Below are 12,729 nucleotides of genomic sequence, written 5' to 3' on the forward strand. Positions count from 1 at the left end.
AGCCATTTCAATTTAACTTTTGTAATTTTCCCCCCCTTTATTTAACTGTGAATCAGCTGAGGAAGCAGGTGTGGGAGCTACTCCTAACCTTGAGGATCAAGCTGCAGGAGATGGTGCTCAAGGTCAGTGGAATATTTGCTGCTGGGAAATAGTAAAATCCAATTGGGACCCAAAACAGAGATAGGAGTTGCCAGTGGTTTGGGATTTTTCTTCTGCAGTGCTTCCCTTCTTTGCTAGACACCCAACTATCCAGTTCTCTCTGCCGCTGCCGGTCTCTAGCCAGGTATGGTCAAGATGCTTGAAGTATCCCCCCCACTTTTTCATTTTAGGGGGACACCACAACTTTTCATCCATTGCCCTTCTTCTCTGGATGGTTACAGCCTGAGTCCTTGTCCTCTGTCTGGAATAGCGGACGGTTGAGTATCCTCCAAGCTATGGAAGGGGGAATCACCTTGCAAAATACACACAGAGAGGACAATATGGGTCAGCCAACGGGAGATGCTCATACTTGAATATGGACTCCTTCATCCCCAGTCACCTTTTGCAATATACCTCAATGTCACTCTCCTGTGGAACGAGAGGCGTGGGTTGATTTTGAACCCTGCAGTGCTGACCCCGAGGCAGTGGGTTATCTAACTTTATAATCACCACATCCAATTTTTTTACTTGAATTGTGACAAAAATAATGCCCACTAAGAGTCTGGTTTGCACATTATCCTCAAACCAGTCTCATTATGTACTTGGACGTATTGAGAATAGTCTCTTCTGGCCTCTGTTATACAGAACATAACCAAGCTAGCCGCTGTGCAGTGTGTGGACGTACAGCATAACTGGGCATCTGCTTAACCGAGCTAAAAAATTATCCCTTTAATAGGAGGCGCTGCTAGCTCACAGGAGTCAGGCTGAAAAGGGTGATTTTGACTCTGCTGACTTCGGACATAACTGAAAACTTCAGGGTGGGATTTTCAAAAGCGTCCAGTGGGAGCAGAGGGAGGCTAATGCGCGGAATGTTTTTGAAAATTCCACCCCAGTCTAATGAAACAGCAAGTGCAGAAAGCGGAATGTGCTGTAGATGGTTTTCATGCTCACGCTCTCCATCTTGTGCCATTTACATGATGCTTGGTTTTTCAAGCTGAGTAAATCCCATTTTGCAAGATCTTTTTCTTGGTGGCATATACATGACATGAATTTCTTCATCTGTTTGGTGTATATCCTTCCTGCTCCATGCCTGCTGCTACTCTCAAAATTGCACACAACTTGCCTGGCTGAGAGAGGTACTTTCAAACTTAGTGATGTTTAAAAAGTAAATATTTTTTCCTGTATCTTTTTCAACTCAGGACAGAGTTCGCATCTTCAGCTTCCATGTAAATGAGTTTGGTTATTCTTATCCTACTCCCTAGCAGAAGTTTGCCCATAACTGTATCACAGGATCATCTTGCAAGTCTTTGTGAGTGGCAGTTCTTGTGTGCAAATGGACAAGGCTTAGAATAGCAGAGGGTTCTGTAGGTGTCGCTTGAGGTCATTAGCAGAAATGTGATGGAAGCGTTGCATGATATCTGCCCAGCTCTGGCCACTTCTCTGTTCTCACCAGATGTTTAAACGTTTTCCTCCCCTTGTACTGAGTACCAGGTTTCTGCGCAGTAAATTGTTACTTCTCTGAACGTGGGGAATGATGCTTTAAAAGGGGCACTTCCATTTTATGATACATTTTCCTCTGGGTCAGATATAATTGTGATGAGTGCTGCACGCCTGTGGCCAGGTATAAATCATAATTGGTGACCTTGGTTTTGTTTTGCTGCGGACTTTGAAAAATGGCTCTTCAGCATGAAGAGGGAAGAGTAGTGAAGTGAGTCTCAAGTTTCTGTGGGAGGGGCAGACTTTTAAATCTTCAGATTTTTAACCGTATCATTTGAAATGTTACAAACACCTTTGATCACGTGTTGCACTCTGTATTTAGAACAAGTGCATTTTGGAAATGTCGCTAACGAATGTAGTGGGCACGTCTCTACTTTTGTTGTCCTTACGGTATGTTCTGGTCACCTGCAGCACGACTCTGAGGGCTGGTCTACACTGGGGGGGCGGGGGGAGTCGATGTAAGATACGCAACTTCAGCTACGGGAATAGCGGAGCTGAAGTCGACATATCTTAGATCGACTTACATTGACTTACTTCACGTCCTCACGACGCGGGATCGATGGCCGCCGCTCCCCCGTCGACTCTGCTTCCACCTCTCGCAGCGGTGGAGTTCCGGAGTCGACGGGGAGCGTGTTCGGGGATCGATTTATCGCCGATCCGGAGGGTAGTGTAGACATACCCCAAGAGGCGGTAGAAGTTCTCCCATCGACTGAGCGCTGTCTACCTGGGGAGTTAGGTAAATATAACGACGTCACTCAGGGATGTGAATTTTTCACACCCCTGGGCAACACCGTTGTAGGTCTGTAGTGTAGCCCTGAGCTGGATGATCATAAATGTTCCCTTCTGGCCTTAAAATCTTTGCATCTATGACTGTAAGCTCTGTTTTCTAAAGGTTATACTGTCAGCTGCTCCAGAACGGGTGTGCAATGTTATGGTACTAATTACTCTGCAGAGTGGGCGGAACATACAAAATCAGAGTTTGTTTGCAGTCGCAGCCAGGTGTTTCTGTTGTGCGATCCATCCTCTCCACCTACACCCTGTGCTTTGATGGCGTAGACAGGCTACTGAAATAAAAAAGAATTCGAATACTTGTACTGCTCTGTCTAGTTTTTGGTAAAGATGTAGCAGAAGAAGAAACGGTCTAGAGAAGTGAAGATGGTTAGAATTCCGGATGGCTGGGAGGTGTCAGCTATAACTAGTCTTATTTAGTTTGGAGAGAAGAAGAGCTGGAGGGGATTTAAGTTTTGTATGTAACCTGAGGGCTTGTCTACACTGGCATTTTACAGCGCTGCAACTTTCTTGCTCAGGGGTGTGAAAAAACACCCCTGAGCGCAGCAAGTTTCAGCGCTGTAAAGCGCCAGTGTAGACAGTGCACCAGCGCTGGTAGCTACGCCCCCTGCTGCGACTACACAAGCCACGTTAAAGCGCTGCCGTGGTAGCGCTTTAACGTTGCCAGTGTAGACTAGCCCTTAGAGTGGGGAGACTATCTATCCATTTTCATTCTGGCCCGCACTGTGTTGTGGTTACACAACACAATTATTGGCAGATTTATTTAGAACAAATGAAAGCGACACTTCATTTGACACGTGGTCAACCTGTGGCATTCACTGCCACAAGAGCTAATTAATTGTCCAGTGCTGTAACTAGATAGAGGCTGGATAGTTTTGTGGCCTATAAAATTGAACGATGATCAAATGTTAGCCTTCATGGCATACTTTGGACCACCTCTGTGGACAGAGGCTGGGATAGAATCCATCCACCATGGTCACAGAGCATAGTTGATCACACACCGGCATATTACTGGGGGCGGAGGGACGCTCCTTCCTCTGAGACTTTCAGTATGGGAGACAGGATAACTGGATAGATCTGGTATGGCAAATCCTGTGTTTGTTTTGGTACTCTACCTCTTCCCAGCAATGGAGCAGGTAAGCAGAGATGATGGATGATTCAGTGTGTATCATCAAAGCAAAGTGGAGTAGCTCTGATTTTAAGCCTATCTACAGGGACAAGATTCCTTTAAAACAAAGAGAACTGCAGAATTGAATTTTCCACCGCAAGTGGCAGTGTAGGACTTGATTGCTTTTATCTGTGTAGAATGGTTATAAAAAGTCTTTTAAGTCTCTCTTTTGTGTTGCAAGAATGACTTTCCATTGAAATACCTGTGCTAATTCTTTGCCACGCTTGACATCCTACCCTCCTTCTTCGCCCCCCAGAAGAGCTGAGCTCCCCAAGGCTATGGGAGAGTGTGGAACCTGGAATTCAGGAGCACGTGGCAAGTGAGACTCAGCCAGAAAAACAAGCAGGTGAGGTTCTTCCAGCGACTGTCCTCCCTTTACGTGAAATGCAGACTGGAGAACAGGCAGCAGCAGTTCCTGCCAGAGCTGAGGCCACCATACCAGTCCCTCCAGGCACATATGAAGACTTCAGAGCCTTTGAAGAAAGCCAGGAGGCTGTCTCCAGAACTGAGCTCTGGGACCGTGGTGGAAAAGAGGACGTTGGAGTGGGTAAAGCGTTGGCAGATGAAGCAGGTCATGATGTGTGCATGGAAGAATTTGCCACATCAGCCGTTTCCGAATTCTCTCAGGGTGCTCCAAGTGGTGGAATGTTCTATCAGGAGAAACTGGCTGCTCCCTTTGAAAAGTGGCACCCGGGTATTGATGATGTGGGGTCTGAGCCAGTTGACAACTCCCATATTCAAGACAGGCCGTATCCTTTATACAGCAGAGGTAAATTGAAAGAAGAGGCCGCTGGGCATGAAAAAGATGAAGACCGTGACATTGATGAAACTATTCCGCAGGATTCACCTTCCTCATTAGGACCGCAAGACTCTCCACTGCTTGAAGCAGCCGAGGAAGCTGTGGAGGTGCATGGCTTTCCAGCAGACGGCCGACCCGAAGATAATCTGGCAGAAATATCTAGAGAGACTCCTGTTACTGAAAGGGAAGCTCATAAAGCAGGACAGATCCTAGATGAGAGACGGCCGTGGTTGTCAGGGAAAGGATATGATGATGTTACCAAGATGGAACCCTCTGAAAGTATGTACCAAGTGGAAGTTGAAGCTAATGTAATTAGGGAGGGAGAAATCTCAGGTTCTCCACTAGGTGCAACCAAGTTTCCTGATAGGTTAAATAAGGACGTGGCAGATAGAAGTGTTTCCTTGCAACAGGAGATGGGGGGAATGGTGCAGGCCATGGAAAAAGAAGAGGCACCCAAAAAGAAACCTGCAACTCGCATGTCAGAGAAACAAGTCAGTCGGGTTCCTCATTTAAAAGGTGTGTGTGTGTGTCTCATTTTCCTGCCCCACGCTTCTATCTCCAATGACTTGCTCAGGGCAAGGCTGCTAAAACCAATATTGGCACCCCTTGAATCCTGCTGCCTGACAGTTGTCCACAGACGTTCGCTCTGAACAAATCCAGCGTGCTGCTGCTTTTCACCCTTCGTTTACTCCTGGCCTTTGATGCATTCGCATCACACTCACGCTTTGGTTGCATGTTCTCTTGCATGGGCGCTGACACGCTGCCATGTGCTTTTCTCCCTTTTCATTTCAGTGTCCTTGGATTTATCAAAGCTGCTAGGTAGACGCTTGGATTTCATCCATCACTCTAAATATTTATAAAAGAGAAGAGGCGTTTGATCGATTGAAACTTTTTCTGGGCATTTCTGATGTAGCGTTCCCACAGAGCAGGCTATAGTTTCATAGCTGTTGTTAATAAATCACACAGGGTCTCCCACTCGTATTGCTCTAAAGGTGAGGGAGGAGGAGTACCGCGGGCGAGAATTTGTCCTCAGTTTCCAAGCCCAGTACTGTGTGCGCCCCTGACAGTTCCAAAGAGATGGCTGAATCTTTGGTGTATTATAAGAGAGATCTGTGTGAGGGGAAGCCTGTTAGATACCTAAGTATGTTGGCTGAGAAACCTTGAGCCATTTAACTGCTTATCTGATAGCACTGCGGTCAGGTAGCTTTAACTTTAGATGTTCAAGTTCATGCAACAGTGTTAGCTTAACTGGCCTGAGTAGGTGGCTAAATTCAGCCTGTTCAGGCACAAATGCCTTTGCTAGTATGCCAGGCACATTTTCTCTATATTCAAGAACTATTTCTCCTCTCACCGAGACCCGCAGTCCTAAGAAAACCTTGGGAGGTTGCCTGTCCAATGGTGAAATGCAGGTTTTTCAGTGAATTGTTTTAATAAGCAATCAAAATGGGATCTGTAAGAAAATCTGTTCACTAATTAACAAGCCTCCTTAGCGTCCATGTTTTAGTGCCCAGGTGTTAAAAACGCAACGTGAGTTCTTTGGGGCCACGCCAGCCGTAGACATCCATAGAGTTCCGACACTTTTCCGCAGGAATCGTTTGCCGTTGACACACAGGTTTGCATGTCTGTACGGGTTCCGCACCACGTTTGATGCCTACACACGGTCTTGGCACAGCTAGCCCAGTCAGCCCATAGACTCTCCCTCATGTGAGGCAGGAAATGGAGGATGGAGGCTCCCGCCATACGGACTGTACTGTGGGGATCAGCAGCTGCTGTTAATCCTGTTAAACTTAATACGCAATCAGAAATCATTCACACCTCATGACATTAGCCGAGGTTGCCATCACTAATGCCAGTAGTTAATGGGTGGAAGCGCACGGCCTTCTTCTCTTTCTAATGAAGTTGACTGTGGTTTCAGACAGTTCGGGTTACAATATGCTTAAAGTCGCCGGCTTCTGATTGAGTAGCAGGAACAGAAAAGGGGCTGGGTATTTCCCTTTTCAGCCAGAAATACCTGGAGTTCTTATCTCTAAGGTACAGCACAACCTTCATTGCACAAGGCACCTTTGCTATTTTAGGAAAGGGAAGGGCATGAGGCAAGTTATGCAAGTGGATAGTGGGGGAGGTTCAAGGTGACTGCTAGAGCTATGTTTTATAAATGACCTTGTACATTTCGTTATCAGCCAGAATAAATTCCCAAAGTTTAGAGAAGATACAAGAGCTGTTTTTCCTTTCAAATTAAGAAGGAATTTAGCTGCTGATGGGGAAAAAAGTGGATTTAGTAGTTAGCACCCTAGAGTGTAGTACACATTTTACTCTTCTATACTTCTGATCTCTTTATTTGCAATACTGCAGTGTCTGTTGTAGTTCGTAGGTTAATGGGGCTAAATAATAGTGTAATGGCCCAAGAAACCCCGTGTGTTCATTATGAATCTCATTTAAGTGGCTTTCATTTGGCTGATAAAGCCTCAAGAGATATTACAGGTTCTGAAACGGAATCCTACGGAGTAATATCTGCCAGTCAGACAGAAAATAGTAGATTGGGAGAGATGAAGATTACAAACGGATTTGAATAAAATTGCTTTTTGAAGTAATACATTGAAAAGTGATTTTGGAAACACAAGAAGAAGCAGGTCTGTTACTTAAGGTCTTCAACACCTACCCTCGTAGGTTTGAGGCATTCGTGAGTTTTAGTCTTCAGATGTGATGCGTAAACCTTATCTGCATTTGTTTTGAAGAGCAAAGGGACAGACTTAGGCCTGAGAATGGAGCTGTTCAGAAAGACACCATTAGAACAGTATGTCAATCTTCTTGTCAAGGATGGTCTGGGATAAAACTTGCCGCATGTTTTTGATGCTCCTAACAGTTACTCTAACGCATCATCGCCTATATTAAGGCTAATCTGTAACACAGCAAGAACACACTTAAAAAGAGGAAGTAATTTGATAAGGACTGTTTTTTAATAGTTTTAACTGAAATGAGAAGAAAAGAGAACATTAATGCATGTTACGATAATGCAGGCATTATAAGCTATTTGGTATTTATTTAGCATCCCCAAGAAGAGGAACATAACTGTCTTTATTTACATTTCATCAGCTCGTATTGACAGTAAAGACAAAGATGGAACTGATACTGAAGAGAAAAAGCCTAAGGTAAGATGAGAGATACGAGATATGATGTAAGCCTTCTGTGTGTGTTCTTGACTCCATCTGCACCCAGCTGCGTTTGACCTAAGTCGTATATTTGTTAGGAAACCTTGCCAGTTTTCTTTTCTTTTAGTGTGTGTTTGTGTTTTTCCCTCCTGCCTTTGGAAGGTGCAGCCATTTTAAATCATGAACCTTGGAAGAATCAACTCATAACAAAATTGTGGCTTTTAAAATTAAACTGCTGGGTTTTTTACTAATTCAAAGAAAACCCCCTGGTACATGGCAGGAGTCCGAAGTGTTTAATTTTCAAAAAACCATTACTCTAAATAATTGGGTCCCGGTCCTGGAATCAGATCCATGCAGCTGCGAGGGAAAGCCTTTGTGAAATAACAGTTGCAGATTTGGGGCTTTGGTTGGCGAGCCAGCAGTTCTGAACTTACATAACTGCCCATTTTGGGAACAAAGAAAGAGCAAGGCTGGGAATTTGTTCTTAGCAACAGTTAAAAAAAAAATGTCCATATCCAACAGAGTGTTGTGTTCTGAATTATACACACAATTTAATACTGGGAAATTCCATAAGACTGGAAGAGTGCTAATGTTATGCCAGTATTCAGAAAGTGCAAAATAGATGACATGGGTGTAGGAGGTCAGTTTGCCTGACACCAGTCCCAGACAAAATAATGGAGAGGCTGATCCAGGATTAAATTAATTAAGAATTAAAGGATAGGAATATAGCTAATGCCATTCAATGTGGTTTTATGGAAAATAGGTCTTGTCAAACAAACCTGATTTCATTCTTCGAGGAGATAACAAATTTGGCTGATAAAGGTAATTGCATAGATGTAATATACTTAGACATTTGTAAGGCATTTGACTTAATACCAAATGACATTCTGATTAAAAAATTAGCACCATAGAACATCAATAAAGCACAGATAAATGGATTACTGGCTAACTGGCAGATCTCAAAAAGTAGTTGTCAGTGGGGAATCGTCGTCGAATGGGGTTGTTCTTTCCCCAGGGATTGGTAGTAGGCCTGATGCCATTCAGCAAGTTCATCTAATGATCTGGAAGTAAATATAACATCGCTGCTGAAGGAAATCGGTAGGTGAGAGGTTGGCGGAATGGTAAATCATAATGACAGGGCAGTCAGACAGGGTGATCTGATAGCTTGGGAAGCTGGGCCTATTTAAACAAAAAGTGTTTTAATACAGCTAAGTACAAAGTTATACATCTAGGAGCAAGGAATGCAGACCATGTCTACAGAATTGAGGACTTTATCCTGGAAACCATGACTTAGGGCTTGTCTACACCACGCAGCTTTTAGCTAAAAGTCAGCGTGTGTAAACGCTCTTTGTCGGCACTTTTGCCGACTAAATACTTCCAGCCCCGCAAGCAGCGTTAGCTTTGTCTGCAGGAGAGCGCTCCTGCCGACAAAGCCGCGTTCACACTGCCACTTGCGTCGGCAAAACTTTTGTCTTTTGCGGGGGGGCTTTTTTTAAGTACCCGTGAAAGACAAAAGTTTTGTCGACAACTTCGCAGTGTAGACACCTTTTGAAAAGGATTTTAGAAGTCATAGTGGACAAGCAACTCAACATGAGCGCTCAGTGGGAGGCGGTAGCAAAAAAAAGCGAACGCGATCCTTGGATGGCAAAATGGGGGAGAAATGAGGAGGAGCAGGGACGTGATTTTGCCGGTTATACTGTACTGTAGACCCATGTCCCTTTGGGATTTGCCATGATGATGCAGATGATGATACTAGAATATTACTCTGCTTTGGTGTCCACATTTTAAAAAAGAGATGTTGGAAAATTGGAGAGGATGCAGAACAGAGAGAGACAAATTATTTGATGACTGGGGGGGAAATGCCTTACCGGGAGAGACTTAAAGAGCTTGATCTGATACCTTATTTTAGCTTATCACAAAGGAGATTGAGAGATGGTTTGGTTACAGTGTGTAAGTTCATAGAATCTCAGGGTTGGAAGGGACCTCAGGAGGTCATCTAGTCCAACCCCCTGCTCAAAGCAGGACCAACCCCAACTAAATCCCTAAATGGCCCCCTCAAAGATTGAACTCACAAGCTTGGGTTTAGCAGGCCAATGCTCAAACCACTGAGCTATCCCTCACCCCAATCCCCAAGTTCCATCATGGGGAGAAAATACGGGCTTACTAAAGGGCTCTTTAGTCTAGCAAAGAAAGGCACAACAAGAACCAATGGCTGGAAGTTGAAGCCAGGCAAACTAAATTGGAAATAAGCAATACATTTTTAACAGTGGGGGTGATTAAGCCCTGGAGCAAACTCCCAAGGGTAGGGTCGGGTCTTCAGATCAAGGAACAGGGAACAGTCTGCTGCCTGCTCCAAACTCTTCTGTGTTGTCTGAATCTTAAGAACTAGGGAGCCAGGTTCTCAAAGGAGCCCAGCACTTTTTGTTCTCAGTGGGGACCCGCTGGGTGCTGAGCGTGTTAGAAAATCTGGCCCTGTTGTGGGCACTGGGTGCTCTTGGAAATTCTGGTCCTAGATTTACTAGCTTCTGCCAAGTCCGCTTCTTTCTTTCAAATGTTCGTTGGATGAAGTATCAAGAAATGTCACTGGGTGACTAATAATCTTAAAGTGAGACTTCAGTCTGACAAGCCTGACATCATAGTGTGATGGAGAACTGATCGCAGGTGCACGTCTGTCACTTCTGCCTTGGTGTCCTGCCCCTCTAACTCCTAGCCGTTCATATTTGATTTTAACCATCATCCCTTTTCAGTTTGCTTTTTCTCATGCTGATTTTTTTTAATTTTATTTGTATTTTGTTTACTTGTTTGAAGACATCCACACCTTCCTCTGCCAACCCCCTGAAAGATAGATCCTCCATTACCCCCCAACGACCCTCCTCTGTTAGTACAACCCCTTTGAAAAACCCCTCCAGTCCTGCTGAGTCCTCAGTACCAGCTTCCACTCCTAAACGAGTCTCTTCTATCACATCCCGACCTGCCAGTACAGGAACGAAAGAAACAAAGCCAAAGGTAAGGAAATCGGTGGAAAAAAAACCCAAAGCTACCTTTAAAAAACGATTAGTTGCCCATTCCTGACTGACTGATTCCTGCCAATGCTGAGTTAGATCAGCCTGTCTCTCCACGCTGAAGTATGTTCTGAGCGTGTGTGTAATGTCTCCTGTTTACTCCATGTTACTTAACGGAGGAGGTAAATCGGACTGAAAATTCTCCCAACCGAGACTGTGAATCGCTTCCGTCAGGAATGGCCAGACAACCATTCTAGCTTGTTTATGGGGTGGCTGGAGCACCTGGTGTTTACAGTGTTTGTTTAAAAAAAAACCACAACTAAGTAGCAGTGTTACCATGAAATCCTTTACTGTCCTTGGTTAGGGAGTGGCGTTTGCAGTAGTTCTTGTAGAAATTTTATAATTCAGTGTTGTACAGAGCAGTCACATCTCTCTGATCTGCTGGGAGGGTCCCTTGGTTTGCATTCATTTTAATGCTGTTTTTTAAAACCTCTCCTCTGTGTGCAGAAGGGTTTTGTCTTGTATTTCAATGAGGCATTGACTTCTTTCACATTGCAACAACATTGTGTTGGTATTTATGGGTGCATGGACATAGTCTTGTATATATCTCATATATTGGAGTCAGGTCTTCCATGCTACAAAATTATGCAGAAAACACAACCCTCTAACAGGGCTGTGGATCATTAGAATCATAGAATATCAGGGTTGGAAGGGACCTCAGGAGATCATCTAGTCCCACCCCCTGCTCAAAGCAGGACCAATCCCCAGACAGATTTTTACCCAAGTTCCCTAAATGGCCCCCTCAAGGATTGAACTCACAACCCTGGGTTTAGCAGGATAATGCTCAAACCACTGAGCTATCCCTCCCCCCCCTTTTAAAAAAAATTATATGACTTTTAGAGTTTCCATTCATATAACTTGTTAGAACCTGAAGGAAGGGGGGAGAATAGAAATTGTATATCTTGAATAATAGGATGAGCTTCAGTGCTAAAGAATTTGAAGCTGACCAGTTCTGATCTCCGGCATGCATTGCTTCAGGGCTGGTGTACATTTTTAAAAAATGAAAATGTCACATTCACAGTTAGAAATAATGCTTAGCACTCTCTCCCTGATAGAGAAATAAACAAACAGTAACAACATTGAAATTTGAACTCTGACCAAAAGCACGTTAGCTTTCTTTTTCACACTTTTAATGGAAGTTTTCGTGCACAGTCCTGCGTCAGACAGGGAGTAAAATGGTTTTGAATCCGATTTAGGAAGCCGCCCTACAGGATTAAAGGGGTTGTTAAACAATAAACTGCAGAGGAAATGGGGAAGAGGGATATTTTATTCTGCTTTTGACTTTTTAAGCACCAGTGACCAGCCTGAACAACGCTTTATGTCTGAATTAACTCAGCAGGGTTAACTTTTCATAAACTTTTTAGCACCCTAAAAGGGCTGTTGAATGAACATAAACCACAATTGATCAGAAATGAGGAAAGGAAGCTTTTGTTAATTGGGGAGGCAAGAGTTTTAGGAACAGGTGAAGGACATGGACTTGCTTTTCGGCCAGCCCTGCTAATTGGGACGGGTAGCAAAGCATTTCATGGCACTGCGTCACTGAAGTGAACAACTTGCCTGGGAAAGTGGCATGCAGCCATGTGCTTCCCTGTCAGTGTAGGTGCTACCTCAGGGCTTCCAGTCACTGGGGCTGGTGCAGCCGGCACATCATCATGGGGCAGCATGCGAAGGGGCGGTGACTCATATACAACTAAAATGGCTGTACATGTGGAGGTCTCGCTGGAAGTTGCTCATCCTACCCTCCATACCTCGTGGCAGAGTCCTGGGATGGTGGTGGCAGGAGCTGAGGAGCGTTTTGCAAGCTCTCTGCTATCTGAGTGAAGAGAGTAAAAATCTTGAGAATGTCCCTTCACTGGGCGGTTGGTTGGTTTTTTTTCTCGTGGGTCTGCAAACCACATGGTAAACGTTTGTTCCCGATTCCGCCTCCAGGGTCCGGAGATGAAAAGCGGAATGAAGATGGCCGCTCCCAGGTCTGCCACACAGACTCAAAAAAGCCCGGCCAACGCTACCCGGATCCCGGCAAAAACGCCCACGGCCCCCAAGACGCCTCCCAATGCTGGTAGGATGGAGTGTGTGCTGCATTCAGCAAAATCCCCAATGGGCATTCAGCGCGTTTGAGGCAGGAAT

At 44.7% G+C, this 12,729-nt stretch overlaps 1 protein-coding gene across 13 annotated transcripts in view; it reads left to right on the forward strand.

Moving 5' to 3' along the window:
• MAPT (microtubule associated protein tau) overlaps positions 1-12,729 on the forward strand; it is a 49,093-nt gene that overhangs the window by 11,812 nt on the left and 24,552 nt on the right. For 3 of the 13 annotated variants that reach the window (XM_026654828.1, XM_026654832.1, XM_026654830.2), the window contains exons 4-8: positions 57-122; positions 3,849-4,907; positions 7,485-7,540; positions 10,349-10,546; positions 12,532-12,661. In XM_026654828.1, coding sequence (XP_026510613.1) covers positions 57-122; positions 3,849-4,907; positions 7,485-7,540; positions 10,349-10,546; positions 12,532-12,661 — 1,509 coding nt within the window. The remainder of the gene's footprint in view (positions 1-56; positions 123-3,848; positions 4,908-7,484; positions 7,541-10,348; positions 10,547-12,531; positions 12,662-12,729) is intronic. The other 10 variants (XM_026654829.1, XM_026654831.1, XM_026654836.1 and 7 more) reach the window with 8 other exon arrangements.

The sequence above is a fragment of the Terrapene carolina genome, unplaced genomic scaffold (assembly GCF_002925995.2).
Source record: "Terrapene carolina triunguis isolate 2854851 unplaced genomic scaffold, T_m_triunguis-2.0 Scaffold193, whole genome shotgun sequence".
Lineage (NCBI taxonomy): Eukaryota > Metazoa > Chordata > Testudines > Emydidae > Terrapene > Terrapene triunguis.